The 20,283-nt window shown below is 36.7% G+C and overlaps 2 protein-coding genes across 3 annotated transcripts in view; one reads left to right on the top strand and one right to left on the bottom strand.

The window, feature by feature from the left end:
• anpeplb (alanyl (membrane) aminopeptidase-like b) overlaps window positions 1-15,874 on the top strand; it is a 17,842-nt gene extending 1,968 nt beyond the window's left edge. The window contains exons 2-20 of one of the 2 annotated variants that reach the window (XM_008411749.2): window positions 254-396; window positions 490-623; window positions 1,068-1,188; window positions 1,395-1,549; window positions 1,713-1,826; window positions 2,697-2,840; window positions 3,811-3,876; window positions 4,799-4,864; window positions 4,970-5,115; window positions 6,199-6,278; window positions 7,304-7,437; window positions 8,572-8,627; window positions 8,998-9,145; window positions 9,342-9,430; window positions 9,893-10,003; window positions 11,638-11,805; window positions 11,926-12,066; window positions 13,833-13,896; window positions 15,081-15,874. In XM_008411749.2, coding sequence (XP_008409971.1) covers window positions 254-396; window positions 490-623; window positions 1,068-1,188; window positions 1,395-1,549; window positions 1,713-1,826; window positions 2,697-2,840; window positions 3,811-3,876; window positions 4,799-4,864; window positions 4,970-5,115; window positions 6,199-6,278; window positions 7,304-7,437; window positions 8,572-8,627; window positions 8,998-9,145; window positions 9,342-9,430; window positions 9,893-10,003; window positions 11,638-11,805; window positions 11,926-12,066; window positions 13,833-13,896; window positions 15,081-15,233 — 2,233 coding nt within the window. In that variant the 3' untranslated portion in view covers window positions 15,234-15,874. Of the gene's footprint in view, window positions 1-253; window positions 397-489; window positions 624-1,067; window positions 1,189-1,394; window positions 1,550-1,712; window positions 1,827-2,696; window positions 2,841-3,810; window positions 3,877-4,798; window positions 4,865-4,969; window positions 5,116-6,198; window positions 6,279-7,303; window positions 7,438-8,571; window positions 8,628-8,997; window positions 9,146-9,341; window positions 9,431-9,892; window positions 10,004-10,096; window positions 10,571-11,637; window positions 11,806-11,925; window positions 12,067-13,832; window positions 13,897-15,080 lie in introns of those variants that run through there. The other variant, XM_017305466.1, reaches the window with a different exon arrangement.
• A 428-nt stretch (window positions 15,875-16,302) lies between these two features.
• arpin (actin related protein 2/3 complex inhibitor) lies at window positions 16,303-20,222 on the bottom strand. The gene is made up of 6 exons (XM_008411750.2): window positions 20,030-20,222; window positions 19,600-19,675; window positions 18,599-18,731; window positions 18,204-18,410; window positions 17,845-18,008; window positions 16,303-17,310 (listed from the first exon to the last, which is right to left on the bottom strand). Exons 1-6 carry the CDS (start codon window positions 20,119-20,121, stop codon window positions 17,302-17,304), a joined length of 681 nt encoding a protein of 226 aa, XP_008409972.2. The 5' UTR covers window positions 20,122-20,222; the 3' UTR covers window positions 16,303-17,301.
• Window positions 20,223-20,283: the final 61 nt, after the last annotated feature.

Raw genomic sequence — 20,283 nt, forward strand, 5'->3', positions numbered from 1 at the left:
TATATATATATTTTAAAGTAAGTATTCTGAACCTCCATCATGTTTTTCAAGTTCAAGGCACAAACTGTCTGTTTTCTTAAAGTAAATAGTGATAACACAGTCTTGCACTGTTTGGTCTGATTTGGTTTCTAGACTTTATGAGATAGTAAATATTCCCCTATTTGACATTTTAATTATGTTTTTAAGAATAAAATGCATCCCTGTTTGGCTTTAACATGATTCTTTTGATTTTACCACAATGTCTTTTTCATAGATTCCTTGTAGCCACAAATTTAGAGCCAACGAGTGCAAGGAGATTGTTTCCATGTTTCGACGAGCCCGACATGAAGGCTGTTTTTCAGCTGACAGTAATCCATAGACGGGGCACAGTGGCTTTGTCAAACACACGGCAGCAAAGTAAGCAAATGAGTACAATAAGCAAAGAAGGTATGCTAATTCTTAGATCTAATGCAGTGACTCGTGATATTGTGAAATATTTTCTTCTGGCAGGGTCCGAAAGTATAGATGACGAGTGGAAATACACAAAGTTTTTTTCTACGCCAAAGATGTCGAGTTACTTACTTGCCCTCACAATCTCAGAGTTCACGTTCACTAGATCCCCAGAAAACCGTGTGAATATAAAAGTAAGTAAGTCTAAGAAATAGCTTGTTGTTCTGAATTTGGGTCCATAAATTAATTGTTAAACAATAATCCTCTTCATTAATTGGTTAGAAACATCACTCATATTTGTAACCAACATATATTAAGCCTATTATTTAGACCAGAGCTGAAATGTTGAAAGCAGGAAAAATGGGAAGGGGAATAGTTGAGCAAGTTTCTGGTAGTTAGATGGGTCTGAGTATCTCCAAAACTGCAGCTCTTCTGAGGTTTTCTCAGTTTGCAGTTATCTGCTTTGTTGTTAAAAGAGTGATGATCTCTCAGGGCTGTTCTGACATTAGACGGGTGTCTAACCCAGGATTAGATCTGTGGTCATGATATTACACCTGGTTTACTTTGTACAATCTTCTTTCTCTTTCTCACGTTTTGAAGAAAAAGCAAAATAACATTTTTGTGTTTTGTTAATGCAGACCTATGCCCGTCCCGAAGCCATTGACGCCGGATACACGCAGTATGCCGCCAGAATAACTGCAAAGATCCTCGAGTTCTACGAAGAGCATTTTGACCTGCAGTACGGAATGGAAGACCTCGGTAAAACTACAATTTCAAAACTTGATTGACAGACTAAGGCAGAATGTGACAAATTTGTTTTATTTCTTTGATTGACAACAATTTTTTTTTTTTTTATCTTTAACCACTTTTTCTTAAACCACAATGAATACCACTATATAATTTAACAATCTGTCAAAGCAGACTCATACAGGTTGTGTAACTTATAATTTGTATGTTTCCTTAAGATCAAATTGCTCTGCCGGACTTGGAACCGTTAGCAATGGAAAACTGGGGTCTTATCACGTACCAGGAAGGAGCCTTGCTCTATGAGGAAGGAGTGTCCTCATGGCTGCACAAGGAAGTAATCACCACTATCATTGCTCATGAGTTGGCACACCAGGTAAGGGGGAAGACAATTGTGTGTGTTTCCTGGGATGACACATGTACATGGAAAAATGTTTAATACCTCCTGGACATATTTACTGCCATGACAAGTTGCATCTTCTGTAGGTACAGTAGAGTTTTGCAGTAGATTGACTGCTGAATTTTTGTTTTGTCAACAGTGGTTTGGAAATCAAGTGACGATGAAATGGTGGAATGAAGTTTGGCTGAATGAAGGGTTCGCCACCTACATGTCCTACCTGGCAGTGGACCATGCTGAGCCATCATTTCAGATAGTAAGTTCAGGTTGAGCGTCCCCTCATCCACTGCTAGCTGCTCCCAAAAGCATCAGTGTCAGGGGTTTTTTGTTTGTTTGTTTTTATCAAACTACTTCAATTCTCATGAAAACCACCAGACTTCCATTTTCTTAGGTTTTTATCATCACCCCAGAAATGTAATCTGATGATCTGCAGCTGTCATTTCTCAGCTCTTTCATCCAAAAGACTCCTTCATCTCTGACTGATAAGAAGTCAAAGGAGTTGACCTTTGACCTTTACTTGGGTCTTTAGCACTTCAAACATCTTTAAAACTTGAAAGGTTGGCTAAATCTTTCAAATTCTCCCCTGAAGCCTTTAGAATATAATGAACCACAGGTTGGATACAGATATGTATTATTTCTATTTTGTGACACTAAAGGACCTAAGTAGACATATAAGTCTTTTATTAATCTGCAATTTTGACTGATCTCTCCTGTAATGTTTGAAGACTGCTGAAGTGAAGAATGTATATTTTTATGACACAGGGTGAGATCAAATCTATTTTGTATGTCAAAATTTGACCAAATTCTGTCATTGCTTCAGCAAACTCTTGCCTCAATAATCTACTTCCAACTTGTACACCTTTCAGCCATCCGTCCATTTTCTGTACCCCATTGTCCCTTAGTGGGGTCGGGAGGGTTGCTGGTGCCTTTCTCCAGCTAATGTTCCCACACATGAACAGGGAGAACATGCAAACTCCATGCAGAAAGACCCCAGGCTGGGAATCGAACCCAGAACCTTCTTGCTGCAAGGCAACAGCTCTACCAGCTGCACCACTGTGCAGCCCGTACACTTTTCAGGTGTCATTAAACAGCCTTTGTGTCTGTTTTTAATTTATTTTTTTTAAAGAAAGAGAAAATGATTATGGATGACCTCCATGCAGCGTTTGAGGCAGATGCTCTGTTGACATCCCATCCTCTCAGCGCTCCACCGAATGACGTCCAGACAACTGGTGATATCCTTGGGATGTTCGATGCTATAAGCTACAGTAAGGTAAAGTACCATGCACATCACAAACACATGCTTGCTTGTTAAGTTTTTTGGTTGAGCTTTTAAAAAACATGCCTTTAATCATCATTATGTGTTAAATGTACATTTGTGTTTGAAGTGTTTGTCTAGATTGGGAATTAAAAGAGAGTTATTTATTTTGCTCAAACACATTCAGAAAATAATGAAATTAGACAAACTGAAAAGCCTTGAATTTTCTTTTTTCAAAGCTGTATCTAATCAGCGTAGCTTCAAGCAAAAAACATCAGAGGATATAAAGAAGCAATTTTGTCCGTGTCTTTTGTAACCAGAAACAGACAAAGTTACATTTCTTCTAATAAGGATGAAGTTTTGGTAGATTGTGTTCGGTTAGCTGACCTGCAGGGCTTAGCAACAGGTGGGGGAGGAGAAGTGCTGCTAACTCTAAACACAGGGAAAACTCTAGGGACATTGTCACCCTCCTATTAAGTACTTTAATTCACCAGAATGGTGTGACGTAACATTTTAGGCAGTTTTAAAAACATACCTTTTAAAGCCTCTAACCAGCCCATGACTAAACAGATGTATTTATCTCATAGGGATGAAAAGCTTTAGTTTTATGTTTTTTAAAGTGTCACCAAATCCAAAAATATTAAAAACATGAATAATATAGACAATTTTCAGCAGAAAAGATGGCAAAAGAAAAAAAGTTTTTATTTGGATCCAATTGGTTACACCTTTTACTTTGTAAGAACTTGTAATGGCACTGGACCTAAATTGCTGGTGCAAATTAGTTGAATTTGATGGTGAAAATGTTTTGGAAAATATCAGTTTATTCATTTGTCTTTAATGCTAATTTGTCCTTTTCTGTTTTGCTGAGGATCAAATGTTTCCTTGCTAATATTTCTTGGAAAGGTCTCTCTCAGATTTCTCTTGTTTGTTCTTCTGAAAGCATGTGTTGTGTTTATAAGAAGCCCTGGTTTCATGTACTCTGCAGGGGGCCATGGTGCTGAGAATGCTGGCGGAATATGTGAAAGACAAAGCTTTTGACAACGGCATCAGAGTAAGGCACCCATGTCAAACGCATGAAAACGATGCTACAATTCTTACAAATACCTCATCCTGTTAAATAATATTCTTTTAATTGAGTTGTTGATAAATAGCTAAAGGAAGAAATTTCTTCGTTTTTAAACATCCACCATTTTATTTCTATTTGTGGGTTTTGAAATAAATAATAATAAAAAAAAAATAGCAAAAAGTAATACATTTATTTCTATGGCGTGTAGATATTTGTGGTAGTTTATGTAAAATAAAAGCACATAGTTTCCAACCTAATGTCAAGAAGAATAGATCCAAATAAATTTAGCACTGGTACTCTTGGTGTCATTTTCAACAAAACACGTTCTTCATTGGTTTTATCCCAAGTTAACAGAAGCCATTGTGGAAGTCTGAAAAGCAACAGGTTGCAGACGTCTGGTGAAGATGAGTCAGAGTCTTGCACGTGTTCTCTGGGACTCAAAGGTGGCCTCTGATCCCTTCATCATAACTTTGTCTATTTGGAGTTAAACCCAGACAGCCTCTGGTCCAAGCACAAACAGTTTCCAGACATTTCCAGTTCACCATACTCAGATGAATCATACCAAGGCCAGAAGGAAACCAGAGCAGAGCACATTTCTAATTTGATGAGTTGACCGAGTGTCATAATTATCACCAACTATCGAAATGGTGTTTCTGAATTTTCTGCTTGTGCAAGCAGGCTTGCCAAGTGTGAGACAGGATTTGAAGGTTCTCTGATTCTGTTTGGTGTCCAATATTGTCAGCGTTGTGTAGACCAACTTTCTCAAAATGGCCAATTTCAACTGTAAATGTATGCTGTGCAGAGAAACAGAAAGGTTCAACTCAGACTTCATACTCTGATTTAGAGAGAACCACAGAAGCTTAGCGCTTTATTTCAATGTTTACTTTTCTTTTTTCCTGCTTTTTAGGATTACCTCAAAACTCACAGAGGAGGAAATGCAGACCAAGAAGAGCTGTGGGTCTTCATTCAAAATGTAAAAAAAAAAAGTCTTGTGGTTTCAAACAGCGATTGCAACAAGTATGAACATCTGAACTCAAATGTATGGCTACGTACAACTGGCTTGTCATCATCTTTGCAGGCCCGTAATAGAGAATCCGAGCCCACAGTTCAAAAATTCATGGAAAATTGGACCACTCAAATCGGCTTTCCTGTCGTCACCATCAACACCGTCAGTGGATCGATCAACCAGAAGCACTTCCTCTACAACAGCTCTGCTGTATCCAAGTATGGGCTTTTTTTATTTTACTATATATTTTTTTTACCATTTAATGGAAAACATGGTGACAGTGAAGCCAAAGTCCAGTCTAAATGAACAGCAATAATCAGAGCTGTTAAATGATTTAATCTTAAAAAGTAGTAAAGCTTTCTGTTATCTCTGCATATTTTATGCATATTTGACGGTTGTTGATGACAACCGTCATCATTTTGAAAGTCATCATTTGTACCTAATATTTTCATGTAATATTAAAGTTACATGAAAAAATTTGTGTTAATATTAAAGTTATGAAATCTTACCAATGGTCTTAAAACTGTGGAGCAACATTAGGAAATTAGTAAGGGGTTTATTTATTTATTTATTCATTTTTTTTCTATTCTTAAGTCGCTGACATGGTTAATGCTGCTTGGGGGCCCTTTGAATGTCACTGGATTGTGACAATTTAAAAAAAAAAAGGTCAAAACTAATATTTAATTGTATAATTTTCCTTCTAACTTCCAACAGGCCTAAACTCGCTTCATTAGAAGCTGTTATGTATTACATATATGAACCTGTTTCCATAAAATAGCACATGGCTAGCTGAGCTGTTTATCTCACTAGCTGTGATCATGTGTCTTCTGTTAAAAAAAAAAAAAAAAAAAGTTTGGCAAAGTTACAACGTGCTGAATTTCTTCCTGTCAGATTCAGTTTTAAAACACAGAGGGTAATTCCCTGCAGGCCAATTTGTTTTTTGTTTTTTTTATGTGTCAGGCCTTCATGAAATCACTGCTGCTGATTACAGCTGAGTACCAAAAATGTTTTGAGTCAATGTTTTCTTTCTTTAACTGTGTAGGCTATGAAACCACGGTGGAATGATTTAGCAAACTGTGATCTGGTTTTCATTTTTTATTCGACCCCTCCTGCAGCTGCAGCATAAAGTGTCGTCACTGTGCAGCAGACCTGATGTCTTTTTTTTTGTTGTCTGCAGGCTTGTCTCTGTTCTGTTTTCCTTAAAAAGCCTTAGAAGACTGTATGCTTCTATTCAGACTCACTTTCTGCATTATAAACCCTTTGGCCACATTTTAACATATAATAATTTTTTCTTTGTTTAGTCTATTGTGGAACATTCCCATCACATACACTACAAATATTTCGGAATCGAATGATTTCTGGCTGGCAGAGAGAGAAAGAGGTAATGTGCAACAACACACAGCACAACACGTCTAACACTCACACAGAAATCACAAAATTGTCCAGAATTGTTTTTTCCTGTTCTTAACCAATCAGATTAATCCAGACCGAAGAGACATACAACAAGTTTTACAGCATTTTTGATTATTAGCCACACTTTACTTCCACTCTTGAGAGTTATCAGGGATTAATATAACAAACTGACTTTAAGGGTTCGACTAGGACACAATTCATCCTTTTAAAGAGTTTCTACTTAAAGGAATCTTTAATTGATCACCAAATTTTTTGATTACCTCAGAAAATGTCTGAATTTTGTCCGTTTGCTGCTCCAGAGCATTAAAGTGTCTTTTACCACAATGCCAGTGACACTAGTGAAGCAATTGTTGCTCTCCATAAATCTGTGAAGAGTTGTTAGATCTTTTCCAAATAATCTAAATTCCAGTGTTGTAAAGTGAGAAAGATCATTCAGAAGTGGAAACGACTTAAAATGGTTTGCCAATGATATCAGGATCGGACATCCCAGAAACGAAAGTCATACCATGCAATGCTACAAAAAAACTGCAAAGTAATCCAATATGTCAATTAATTAGACTCAAAGACACAAGTGCATAAGTTCTCCAAATTAATATGCAATAAAATGATAAAAAAAATAAATGGACAAAGAATTAAATAATCAAACCTCCATGACATCTATATTTCATGGAAGCTAAAGATAAGGGGAGAACAAACAGGGGGAAAAAATGTTTATTTTACTCTAGATATTATAGCAATCTTAGATATAATCTTAGCTTTATACCTTAGATATAAACCAAAAATCATCTCTTGAAAAGACATCTGCTTTGGGTTTGGTGTTTTGTTTGCATGCAGGGCTGGTTGGGGAGACTGTCTTTGTGCCCAGAGGCCTGAATTGTTATAATTTGTCCTGGGAAACAGATCTGGTCTGGCCTTATTTGGAGTTCTTTTCCAAAATCTCCAGTTTTGTGTTGAGTTTAAAAATGTTTTCTCCAAACCTTTTTCTCGGAACAGACGGGATGGATGAGTTAATTTCAAAGAAAGGAGAGTGGATCCTGGTTAACATCAACACCACTGGATACTACAGAGTCAACTACAACCCAGAGAACTGGGATCGCCTGCTGTGGCAGCTGGAAACAAATCCATCTGTGAGTTAGCAGCTGAACTAAATGCTTTTCAGATTATCCTCACTAAAATGTTTTACCGGACAAGGACAACACTGCACGCTTGTCCTTTAAGAGAATGCGATGATGCGTTTTGGATTCATGATCAAATCCCCCAAGTGAACAGATAGAAATGAGGAATGACCCCGGCAGAATCTGAATTAAGTTTATTACCAACTGTAAAAGTATCTGAATACTAAAGATTTTTCAATTTCTGTACTTTATATACACCTAAAAAAAAAAAGAAGAAAAAACTTTGTTTTTTAAAGGTGGGACACAAGACTGATTTTGGTCTGGGGAGTTACAAACTCCCAAAAAATGTCCAGGCCTCATTCACAACTTTTTCTACAACTGTTGTTAATCCTGAACAGATGATGTCCAACACAGCCAATTTACACACACACACACACACACACACACACACCTACACACACACACACACACCTACACACACACACACACACACAGCAAACCGTCAGCCAATGCTTTCAGACTTACGAAACCACAGGAACATACTCCAGTCTGAATCTTGCCCCTGTATCATTGGTCTTATCAGCACTTTGTTAATTGGAGCTTTTTTTTATGCTGCTAGGATAACGTCCTTGTTTGGAAAGTCAAAGTAAGAAAAATAGTGTTTTACCAAGTTCCCTAATCCAAACCTGTTCTTTTATTTTAATTGCGGTCCACACTTTCAGAGAAGAGACCGGCTTCTTAAGAAGTTTAAAAGGTGTGTAAAATGTAAATGATGGACAAGAAATGACCCGTCATTTCCGTAAAGAGAACACTAAGAAAAAATTAGATGAGAATAAACAAAATCCTGTTTCAACATCAGTGCACATTGGTGGACAAGGCAACATCCATAAATACATGAATGAGTGGAAGAACTTAACCAGGGGGGAAATCATTGCTCGGTTTTGTAGAATGTCCCTGAGGAACGTAAAGTAAGAATAAAACACTCACACAGTGAAAACAAGTTTTTTGAATGTTTTTTCTAAAAATTCAGATTTTTCCATTTGAATTACAAAACGTGCCTGGGATTATTCTTGGGCTTCATATTAAAATATGTTTTTGGGATGCAGTTGGATGCTTCGTTAAAACACTGAATTCTCTCATTTGCAGCGCATCCCTCTGATGAACCGAGCGCAGCTGGTAGACGATGCCTTCAACTTGGCTAGGTACTGATATTCTTACGTTATTTTTCACAAATACTGAGAGGAAAAAGTGACACAGGGATTAAAGGTTATAATTTCAGAAGTGAAAATATTGGATTAGATTTGACCCTGGTTTGTTTAAAGCAACACCGAATGAGGAAATAGGGGAATGATCATGTCCCCCTGAAAGATTTTGCAACCTGCTTTGATCTGTTGATATACTTTTGTAAAAATGTGTCTGAAATGATTTATTCTCAAACATATCTGACTTGAACGATGATTTGTAGGTTGAGTGACAACGCACCCATTTAAAACTAATCTCCAGCTTAATGAAACGACGATTACTTTTCAGCAGTCTCTGCAATCCGTCTCTACCGTCCTCTATTTTTCTCAGAGCAAAGCAGGTCGACGTGACTCTGGCTCTGAAGTCGACCCGTTTCCTCCATAGGGAGACGGCTTACCTCCCCTGGGAATCAGCCATCAGGAATCTGGAGTACTTCATCCTGATGTTTGATCGTTCCGAGGTGTACGGCCCCATGCAGGCAAGCGCCAATAAAATGCTGTTGCTTAATATAATAAAGCAAGTAGAACATTCTCTTGTTTTATTATATTCAGGTTCAGTGGGTATAAAACCATTTTTACTAGTCTACTCTTCTTAAAGTTGATCTAGAATGTTATATACAGATGTTAGAAAAGCATGATCTGGAAAGTTTGCTGTAAATCTTTCTCTCTCTGCAGCTTTATCTTCGACATCAAGTAGAGGAGCTTTATAACTTCTTCAAAAACCAAACAGACAACTCGATCGTCCCCGAGGATCACTCGTTACAGTAAGCAAAAATCTACTTCACTCCATCTGGAGCTGTTAAACTAACAGGTTAAAGTGGATGAGTTGTCTGCAGGTTAATCATAACCAGATTTGCTTGTTTGAGGTCTATAAAATTCACAGCCAGACACTTTTTTATGCTGAGTACTTTGGCACACAGGGCACTGACATCCATCTTGACAGCAGAAGCATGCAAATTATATATTGGTCAGGGATTTCATTTCCTGCTTTTGGAAAGTCAAGTCTTGTGGGTTTTTTTTTTTTCCTTTTGACACAATTTTCGTATGAATGTTACCAATTTTACCCAAACTAGTTCTGAGGAGAAAAGGTTTGACGATGTTGCAAACGTGAACTTGAATTAGTCATTTAGAAAAACAAAAAACATCATTGAAATTTGCAGCTTATTTAAAGTTGACTCTGTTTGTGACCTTCAACCGTCGGGTTCTGTCTGTGATGTTATTTAAAGGCACAACCAGATCACTGCCATCGAGGTGGCCTGCTCCAATGAGCTCCCAGATTGTGTGGAGATGGCTACAAAGAAGTTTGCTGAGTGGATGGACAGAAACGACACCAACACGTATGGTTTGAGATGAATATAACTTCTGCGCCTCTGTTTTCTGAACAGCTATAATTTGACAGTAACTGTAATAGCATCCCTTGCGTTCTGTAGCTTTGCTCGCTCCGGCAGTGATTTAGAAAAGGTAGGTGCTGTCTGCTCACTTTTTGTGTCTTCTGGTGTCGCGGCATCGTGGTTTATTCTAAAGCTGCACCCCTCTGGATTTTAAAAGCTATTGCTTTATTACAAAATTCGAAAGTATCTGCTAAAATTTTACTAACAAGGAACTCCGATGTTTGTTAGTTTTGTTGCTGTAATTTTCTCCAGTCAGTTTTCTGAAAATGTCTGCAGGTGCAGCTTTAACTATCACTGCATGTGTTGCATATACCGGCGTAAAATGTGGCTGTGTATCAGCCCACAATTGCATGTAATTACAGGCCATTTCAAGCAGTTGTGGGGAGAAGCTGATACACAATTGCGTGTAATGTTAGTTTGTCAGTAGCAGCTCGCAACTCCTTGTTAGTGCATGTGATGTTTGTGTGATGTACTGGAAAAAAACCAACAAAATGAATCTCTTCTACATTTTCAGTCTAGAATATTTGCTGTTCTCATCTGATTTTCCTTGATGTAGAAGCAGTTTTGGTATTTTATCTGAAGGCTTACCCCCCCAAGTAAATCATATAATATATTTGTTTATCAGAAAATAATGATTAAATTATTGTCTTAAAACATAAAACAACCCAACAATGTAAAACAGGACAGTTGGCGTATTGAGTGTCCTCTTCCATAGGAGTTTAAAGGTCATGATTATGTGAACAACCAAGAAATTTGACTTCTCTTTTCAAGTGTCTTAACGGAGGACAGACATAGAGCATAAACATATAAACTTTAGAGGAAATAAAATAATAAAGAAAAAATATGTGCATGTATTTTCATCCATTTTAATAATAAAAAAAGAAGAAGTGTTGTGATGGGAAGTTTGTTGACGTCATATGGAAACACAGCAAACAAGACGACCTTTATTTTTCCAACGTCACCTTCAGATCTAACTCTGATGTGTTTTCTGCGTTTAGATATATTTGTCTGTCTCTGCTGTTTACTGAAGAAGTTTCTGACAGTCAGAAAATCTGTGAGATTTGCTGGAAGCTCAGTGACGAGGCAAATCCCTAATCAGTAAGACAAGCCCGTAGCATTTCCAGTGACCCCAGTTAGTCACACACGCAGGTCAGCAACAAATGTGCGTGACTAATTTAACGACTTTCAGATGAGAAACTCAGCAGTTTATCACTGCAGTTTCTATACGTGCAGCAGCCATGTTGGATTTTAGGGCAGATTATTGAGGGACGTTCCAACATTTCAAGCCAGGATGTGTAACTCAGGAGAATAAGTTTGATTCTTGAAAGACCTGATTGAGATCAGATCGAATATATTTAAAGAAACATAAAATCACAATCCTGACTTACTTCATTTTAAGACTCGGTCTGTAAGCGTTTGAATAGATGGCAGAGCATTCTTCACAATATTATTGTTGTAAAACAAATATCCCGCGGGTCTGTGGACGAGCTTCTCGAGAGGAAACAGACTGAGTCAACAGTTCTGCATGAACAATACATTTTCAATCAGCGGACTAAGGCATTTTTCTGTTTGTTATTCAGCATTCATACCAATTTACGGTCTGTTATCTACTGCCAAGCTGTGGCCGCTGGTGATAAGAAAGAGTGGGAGTTTGCCTGGGAGAAATTTCTGAGCTCCACTGACACCTCAGAGAAAGACCAGCTCAGAAAAGCTCTGTCCTGCACCAAGAAGACTTGGCTCCTCAACAGGTGATGAGAATAAATAGATAAAAAACACTCTCATAACAGACACGCCTGTGATAAGGTGAATTACAGTAATGCCAGGTGTTGTGAAGCAGACAGTGAATCAGAACCTTCTTTATCTTACAGATACCTGTCGTACACTTTGGACCCTGATAAGATACGGCTGATGGATGTCCCTTCCACTGTTAACCTCATAGCGCAAAACGCCGCGGGTCAAGCGCTGGCTTGGAACTTCATCAGAGCCCACTGGGATTACGTCAGTCAGGGGTAGGTACGATGTTTAGGTCAGAAGTGCCTCTGAAATACGTATTTCCTCAGAGTGTGGAGAGGAGGGAGCTGTGTTATTCAAACTACATTTAAAGGGGACTCAGGGTCCATTTAATTATTGAATTGAATCAAATTATGTTATTCCCAAAAACGTACACCAAAGATTCCAGCTGGCCATTACATAACTAACACTGATTATTGTCTAATTGTTTTGGGCAACACTGTTGTCCTCTGTCACTTTTTAAAAATGTTTTCTTTAGGGGACTTTAAACTTATTTGTGATTTTGAGCTGTAATCATGGGGAGGAAAAAAACAGTCAAAGTTCAGGAATAGAAATCAAACTTGGATAAGAAAACTGAAACTTTTCTTATGGAAACAGGAAATGGTTTCACTGTGTTAAGAGTATCGATGGGTCCTGGATTTTGTCTGTGGGAAAATTAATATTTGGCACTACTAAGAATTACAAATTTGTCAATAGATGTTTAGCATTACGACTATTATGTCTTAAAAATATCTAATGGTGAAATAGAGTATGGGGTAAACACTGTGTATTGACCACACTGATAAAGAAAATGTCATTAAACAGCGTATATATGGTCAGCACTGCTTTTTTAGCTACAAATAAACATAACGTTTTGCAGGACCACCAACTAGCTGAGTGGCTGGTCCCCCAGCCTTACTATGTTGATGTTTATCTTGGTTCTCAGCTCCACTTCAGGACAGGAGCTGAGCCAAGAAGACATCGGTTACGGTTCCTTCAACTCGCCCAGGGAGGCGTTGTTTACAGAGGCTTCGTGACAATTTAATCACCCGTGTTAAAGCGAAGTCATAAAAATTAGCATTTCATACGGTGGCTTACAGTAATCCTGCCCTGCGTCGTCAAGGACAAAAGTCCTGAAATTTAATCAGTGCTTATCAAAAACTCCTCACCATAAAGTCTCCACTGTTTACGCAGTAACCAGGAAGCCAACAGATTTTGTATCTAAGTATTTATGTAGGCACAGGATACAAGATTTTATTGAGTAACCAGTAGTTGTTGATTATCTAAACTTCAGGGGTGTCAAACTAATTTTCATTTTGGGCCAAATCAAGATGATGAATGCTCTTAAAGGGCCGGTTGTGCCAGGATGTATTGACAAAACCCACCCACAACCTGTTAAAATGTCAATGAATTTTTAAAATTAAATAATGTTGAACATCTTTTCAGTCCCTCCAGGATTTCAAGATTGGTTTAAGATTTAATCAAAGTGTTTTTGTGGTATCAATTTGGAAATATTTGCGATATTTACGGTTATCTGTGACAGTAAATGCAACTTTTTATTACTCGCTGTGCAGATCATGGACTGTAATCTGACATTGATTAAGGCCGAGGCAGCTGTTTAGTACAAGCAAAGAAGTTTTTCACAACTTTTGAGAAAAATCTGCCATAAACTCCCACTTATGTATCAGTGCAAAAAAGTGCGAGGATTTGTTGATTTTGAGTGGATATGCGATAATTCTCAAGAAACTGGAGGGACTGAATGATATAATTTGTCAGTAAAAATTGCATTGATTTGATTGATAACATGATATTTAAGCACACTTAGTGTTTAGTCTAGAATTTAGCGGGCCACATAAAAAGCCGGATTTGGCTCACTTGAGTTTGAAACATGTGAACTAAAGTAAATTAAAAAGCAGATATACTCCACCCTCTACTCTGTTTGATTTACTGGTTTCTTCAGCTTCTTCACTTGTTTTTTTTAAATGCTGTTGCTGCTGTTTTTCAGGGATGCTGCTTCCCTGGTTATGGGCGTGACCAGAAGGTTCTCCACACCTTTTGAGCTGCAGGAGGTAATTTACTCACATTTTATATGCAAATGTTGAATAAATGCCACACCTCAAACTGAGTTTTATTCTGATTATCTGGCTTTCGCGCTTGCATGAGTAACCCAAAGCGCCCTGATACCTAATCGATCACAAATCTGCCCCATCATGACCAGTCCGGTTTAAGATAAAGTTTGGTATTTATTTATTTATTTGTTTTGTTGAGTCTTGAGTTCTGAGCATGAATTTAATCAGTTATCAGGTTTATTTGTGTTTATCCAGATGTTTCCTCATATTACTTAATCAGCTGAATGTGTCAAAAGTCACTTATCAAAAATGTTATATAAACTGTGACGACAATGTGAGACTATTGGTCAAAGTTTGACTTTGCTGAGGTTTGTTCTTGTAATAAAAAAAAAAAAAAACTTTCAGTTTCTTTTAAACTAAGTAGGTTATATAAATATGTTATAACTCTCAACTCTTCATTTCTCTTCTGAATTATTTGTGAGTTGTTTATAATTTTTAGCATCTGAAATCATCTAGCACTTTGAGATTCATGTTAATGAAAGTGCAGTACAAATTAAATTGATTATTATTATTATTATTATTATTATTATTATTATTATTATTATTATTGTGTAGTATAATCTAGAACTTTTATTTAATCTATTTGTTCCACACGGGTTAACACAATAATTCACATTCAACCATCTTTTGTTAGATATGCTGATAATGCTTTCACAAGTCTTTTTAATAAACCTCATTTCATAATAAATCAAAGCTTTTAACAATTTTGTAGCTGTATTTTATGTTTCAGTCTTCTAAAAATGTGAATTTATTTGTCTATTTTAAAAACACACACACGCACAAATCACTTTGTTAATTTATGTCCTAAGTTGATAAGACTTTTGAAAATAAATTATTTGACATCACCCAGCTATTTATCTAATCAGTAACTTTTATCTTTAAGATTTGTGTATTATGTTTAGTTAAGAGTCTGGAAAAGGAATAAGATCATTAGAGTAAAATCATATCATGCGCTCATCTTTTCTGCTCTCCACAAATCTCTGAAATCTTTTGGACAATATGTTTACAAAAGATTATAATATTTCCTAATGATTAGGAGTAGTTTCACTGAAGGTGAGGGCTCTTTCTGTCGGATTTAGCTTCCACATTTTTGTGTTTTTAATCACATCAATTTGTGTCTCCAGCTGATTCGCTTCAGGGACAACACAGAGATGAACGGCGCTTACAGAGCCACTCTTCAGGCCATCGAGCAGACCCAAGTCAACATCCAGTGGGTCCAGGAGAACCACGACACGGTCCTGCAGTGGTTTGAAAGAGAGACTGCCCATCTACAATAATCAAAGCTCCAGATGTTTTGCGGCCCGTCGGATCAGCGGTTAAACCTGTTTTCAGGCGGCTCTAGTAAAAATCTAAGAAGAGATGAAGTTAAAGGATTTTACACATTTCCGTTTGATCAGACAGAAGTGGCGTGATGGTGTAGCACAGACAACAAGAGAGGTGTGCTCTTGTTTGTGTAAATAACAATGAATATTATTTATAGTGTATTCAATGCAAATAGTATAAACATAGTTTTTATTCCCTTTTATGAATTGTGCGTTTCCTGCTGGAACGTAAATCCATTGGTAAAGATGTTCTTGTAGATTTTTTGTGTGTGCTGCTGCTGATTTATATAAAAATAATGAATATACTTATTTTCTTTTATGGACTGACAGTTTGATTGATCACAGTTTTATCATTTTACTGTCCCAATACACAACTTTAGTTTAAAATATAAAAGAAAAACCTAAAATTAACCAGTCTCCATGCTGCTGCTGCTGGTTCCCAAACACACACAAACATCCAGAGTAACATCTGAAAGTCTGCTTGAGCATTGAATGTTGAAATCAAACATTCCAATTACTGTTATTGCATTCATTTTTTTTTTTTTTTGCTGATATTGTTATTTTTAATAATAAAACATCAACAGCGAGCCCTTTCATTTGGTCTGTATTATTTTAGTTTTGGCAACAGGAAATGCCACGCTGTCCGAGTCTGAACTGAGATTAGACGTAATCAGACACAACTTGTTTTAATTACCAGTTTGTTTTCTGAAGGATTCCTTTGTTGCACAGCAAGCTTGTAACCATGTAGGAGGATTTATTTAGGCTCTCAAAAGCAAAGTGAACAAACAGCTCAGGGTAAAAATTAACTCTTCGTCGCTTTTAGCACTGGTTTATGTCAGAAGGTTTAAAAAAGATTCCTAAACTCCCGAAATGGCCCTGTGTTGTGTCCACAAGTGAAAAACAACTTAGTATAGAACTTCAGATCGGCTATTTTGGCACTTTGTTAGCAGCACCTTCACAAAGACATATTCCTGTGGTTGACCAACTTTAAAAGACTGGAAACAGGACTTACGCTTCAACAAGCTGACTCACAATCATACTTTATTGGTATTATGCAGGAGAGATGAAAACAAAGCAATAAAGTGTGAGGAAATGTGGTGCATGCTGCATTTTTTCACATATAAAAATCTTAAGAAGTGTTTTGAATGGTTGTGTTTTACTCCAACGCCTCTAAATAAAAAACGGTGGAAGAAAATGGCTTCAAAAGTGAATTAGTAAAGGGAGGGAGAAAGTTAAGGAAAAGTTTAAAGCAGATAGTTGGGTTAAACAGCAAAATCCCAAGCTTTCAACATGTCAGAAGTGTTCAATCCAGGATCGGCTAATGGAATGACTGAACTGTTCACAAAAACTGAGATTAACTCTGAACATCAAGTGTAACTTAATTTTTTATTTTTTTTTGTAGATACTTAGTTTAGGTCGTAAAGAACTTATCAACCAACCTATTTATTTTTTTATCATTGTATGCAGTTGCAGTTCAAATACTTTACGGAAAATTAGAACAGAACCAGTCAAACGTTACAGATTCAGAAACAATCAACTTAGAAAGAAACAGTAAAAATTTAAACTGGGCTGTTTGTGATGAAGGGTTTTGAATGACCTTCAAGATTTTGAGAAAATCTGGCTGCTGGGAAAGAGACTTTGAACTTTTCCCTAATATGGAATAAATTTGGGAAAGAAATCTTGTCTTATGTGCCTGAGCTTCATTTTCAGACAAGCAGAGTAAAAACAACAAGAACTCGAAGAGCCTCTGTTCTTCTCTCGTCTCATCACAGAGAACGATGTGAAAGAAACAAAAAAAAGAAGAGATAAAGAAAATAACTTTGTAACAATGACTAGTGACGCTATTTAGGCTGTGTGTGGTAGTCAAATTTGTATAAACGAGGCCATTTAATTCAAAAGATAAAACAAAAGAATACTTTTTATTGTTTTTTTTTCTTAAAAAGCACTGCAGCTGCAATCTTCAGAGTCGATGCAGGATGAAACCCGTTTAACCCTGAAGATTGGATCAGAACTCACGTTGTCTTTAATCGTCCTGGAGAGAAATGCAGATCAGCTTATGAGTAATAAATCCAGTCTCCTGCAGAACTCCTATTAAAAAAATAACTAATAGGCAAATATGATTGTCTATTTGCATGCAGAAATACACACTGTAGATTACTACTGTGGCAGCTGCTCTCTTCCTCTTTAAACATTTATTTACCAAAGTCAAGTGAGGCTCAAGTCATGAGTGAAGTACTTATCTTGCTAAGCATTAAAATTCCTATTTCATTTTCCGTCAATTAATCACAGAAATACGTCATACTAGCATTATTTTTATCTATTTAATATAGTTTATTATTTATTACACCAAAATGTGACTAAAAGTTCAAAGTAAATGTAATTTTAAAAACAATTACATACAAAAGTGTCAGATTTTTTGGAACTAAATGTAAATAAGCGTTTTTCTAAATGCTAGATTAATCATAACAAGAAAAGCTAATGAGTCATATTTAATAAAAACATGAACAAAACTAACACGACAAACAAAAATTTAATTCAACAAATAATAATTAGATGTGGTTCTGACCCATTCGTCCTCCTCGGCTCCCTCCCCTGCCGCTCCAGGCCTCTGAGAGCTGCTGCCGTCTGTTTTGTTGGTCATTATCTTGTCGGTCCACGAGGCGCCGGCCTTTTCATCTCCAGCAAAATTGCATTTGGTCACCGTCCCACTGTCCACTTTGGCTAAAGAGACTGTGAGATAAGAAAGTCAGGAATGTGAGCCACGCTGGACATGACGCACAGCAGAGGTTCAAAAAGCAACAGAACCAATTATTTGAACTCTTGATCATTACGTCTTTGGTTTTTAGGCTTGTAATGTGGTAAATATATTTACTGCACAGCTAAATTTTACTATGCAAGCCAACTAAATAATTAAAGCACACTGACAGATGAAAGGACTGTTTCCTCTGGTCTTCAGTCGGACTTCCTGTCCCGTTTCCAGCTCTGTTTTGTCCATCTCCGACTCTGGGTACCAAAAGGCCCAGCTCCCAGCAGGTCTGAGCTTGTCCGTGATTTTAACCAGCTCGGTTTTGTTGATCATCTGAGACAGCTGATCCTCAGTCAGGCGGTCAGACTCTCCTTTGGCTTCCACCTCTGCACCGACAGAAAAAACAAAAAAAACAGCCATGTTTAAATCAACTTAATTTAAAAAGGTGACGGAAAATAAAACAATTTCCCCACAGTGTGAAAGTTTGATATTTCTAATATGATATGCAGTTCGCACCAAGATAATCAGGTTTACGGAGAACTGAAGATGCACAAAAACTGTGGTCGTCACTCACTGTAGGAGGACATAAGGAAGCCTGTGTTGACCTTTCTGGTGTCGCTGAAGTTCGGCTCCACCTCCTTCCCACTGGCTTCGAATTTCCTCTGGTGGATGCTTCCGGGTTTGATGTACAGCACGTAGAAGCGTACCTGACATTTTTTTTTTTAGAAGATATCAGGAGAGAAAATGAAGAGTAGTTTAATGTTCATCAGTCTTTGCTTTTAAGTTTGGTTTGGCTCTGGTATCTTCTGAATATACACTGCTCAAAAAAATAAAGGGAACACTTTAACATTTAAGTGAACACTGAGGTGTTCCCTTTATTTTTTTGAGCAGTATATATTTTTTATGTCTTTATATCAATCAAATACACCCTTACAGTAGCGCTAACTCAGCTTTGCAAAGCTTGGATAAATTCCCTTGTAAAACTGTTGTTACAAATATGACAACAACTCAAACCTTTAGTTAGCTCATATTTTTTTTAGCAATTAGCTTTAGTTTCATATTTACTGGTTTTATTCACATGTATATATTCTTTAACAAAATGAATGCTGCATTTCAAGAACACCTGCTGTGTTAATTAAATTAAACAAAAATAATCCAACAAAACAGGAAGCAAAATAACGAATACTGAAAAAATAATAATAGTGAAGTAGTCAAATGTAATCTAATATGCAAAAGCAAAAAAACACAAAACAAAATAAAAAAACAAAAGCATCAAATAAAAAAAACAGAAATAAACATAAACCCATCAAATAACAAGAAAGACATACATTACAATCTAAAAATACATTTAAAACATGCCAACCTAAAATAAAACTAAAATAACAAAGAATAAAATCCAATCAAAACACATTACACCCCGCTAAATTAAAAGAACAAAATAATCGAAATTTCAATTATTCTCTTGTAATTACTAATTTTGTTATAAATTAAAATAATTTGAACCACATGTAACCAAAATTAATTAGCTGAAATAAAAGAAAATATAGTAAAATAATATAAATAAGTCTGGTACACCTTTTGTCCGTTGACGTCACTGATTGAATGTCTGGAAACATCCATCAGTTTCCCCTCCAGAAGAACCCCAGGACCACTGAGAGACAGCAAAATATCAAGTTTGAATTGAATGAGTACAATTATTGTCAAACTCATCAGTTATTACATTTCAATCTTAAAATATGTTTAGTTTTGTAAAGTACTGTGTTAAAGGTCCTAGCATATTGATGCGGATGTATTGTTGATGTTTTTGTATTGTATGTTTCTCAACATTATCTTCTTTAGCACTTTGCAGATTACAGCCGAATTGTTTATTTTTTGGAGTTAAATGTTTTTAGGATATACATAAAAGCGTTCTGCTCTTAATGTTAGGAACAATAGAAAAACTGTGATTTTACTATTGGGATTTGGTGAAGCAGCACTGATGGATTTATTAGTTCGGAGCCCCTACCTTTCATACGAAGAAGGACACCACACACGGTCAAAACTCTCATTATGCACCGGTTTGTTCTGTAAAGACGTGTTGTAATAGATTCTGCTCATTTTTTAAACGTAATCTCAAGTTTTCCTTCCTTCTCAGGAACTTTTTTCCTGTTTCCAAGCTTCCTGTTCCTACATGTAGCTGTGCAAGAGCGCGGTGCGCTCGTTTTTTACTCCTGCAGTGCCGCCAGATAATTGCAAACCAAAGAACGAAACAAGAACGGT

Source organism: Poecilia reticulata, linkage group LG6 (assembly GCF_000633615.1).
Source record: "Poecilia reticulata strain Guanapo linkage group LG6, Guppy_female_1.0+MT, whole genome shotgun sequence".
Classification (NCBI taxonomy): Eukaryota; Metazoa; Chordata; class Actinopteri; order Cyprinodontiformes; family Poeciliidae; genus Poecilia; species Poecilia reticulata.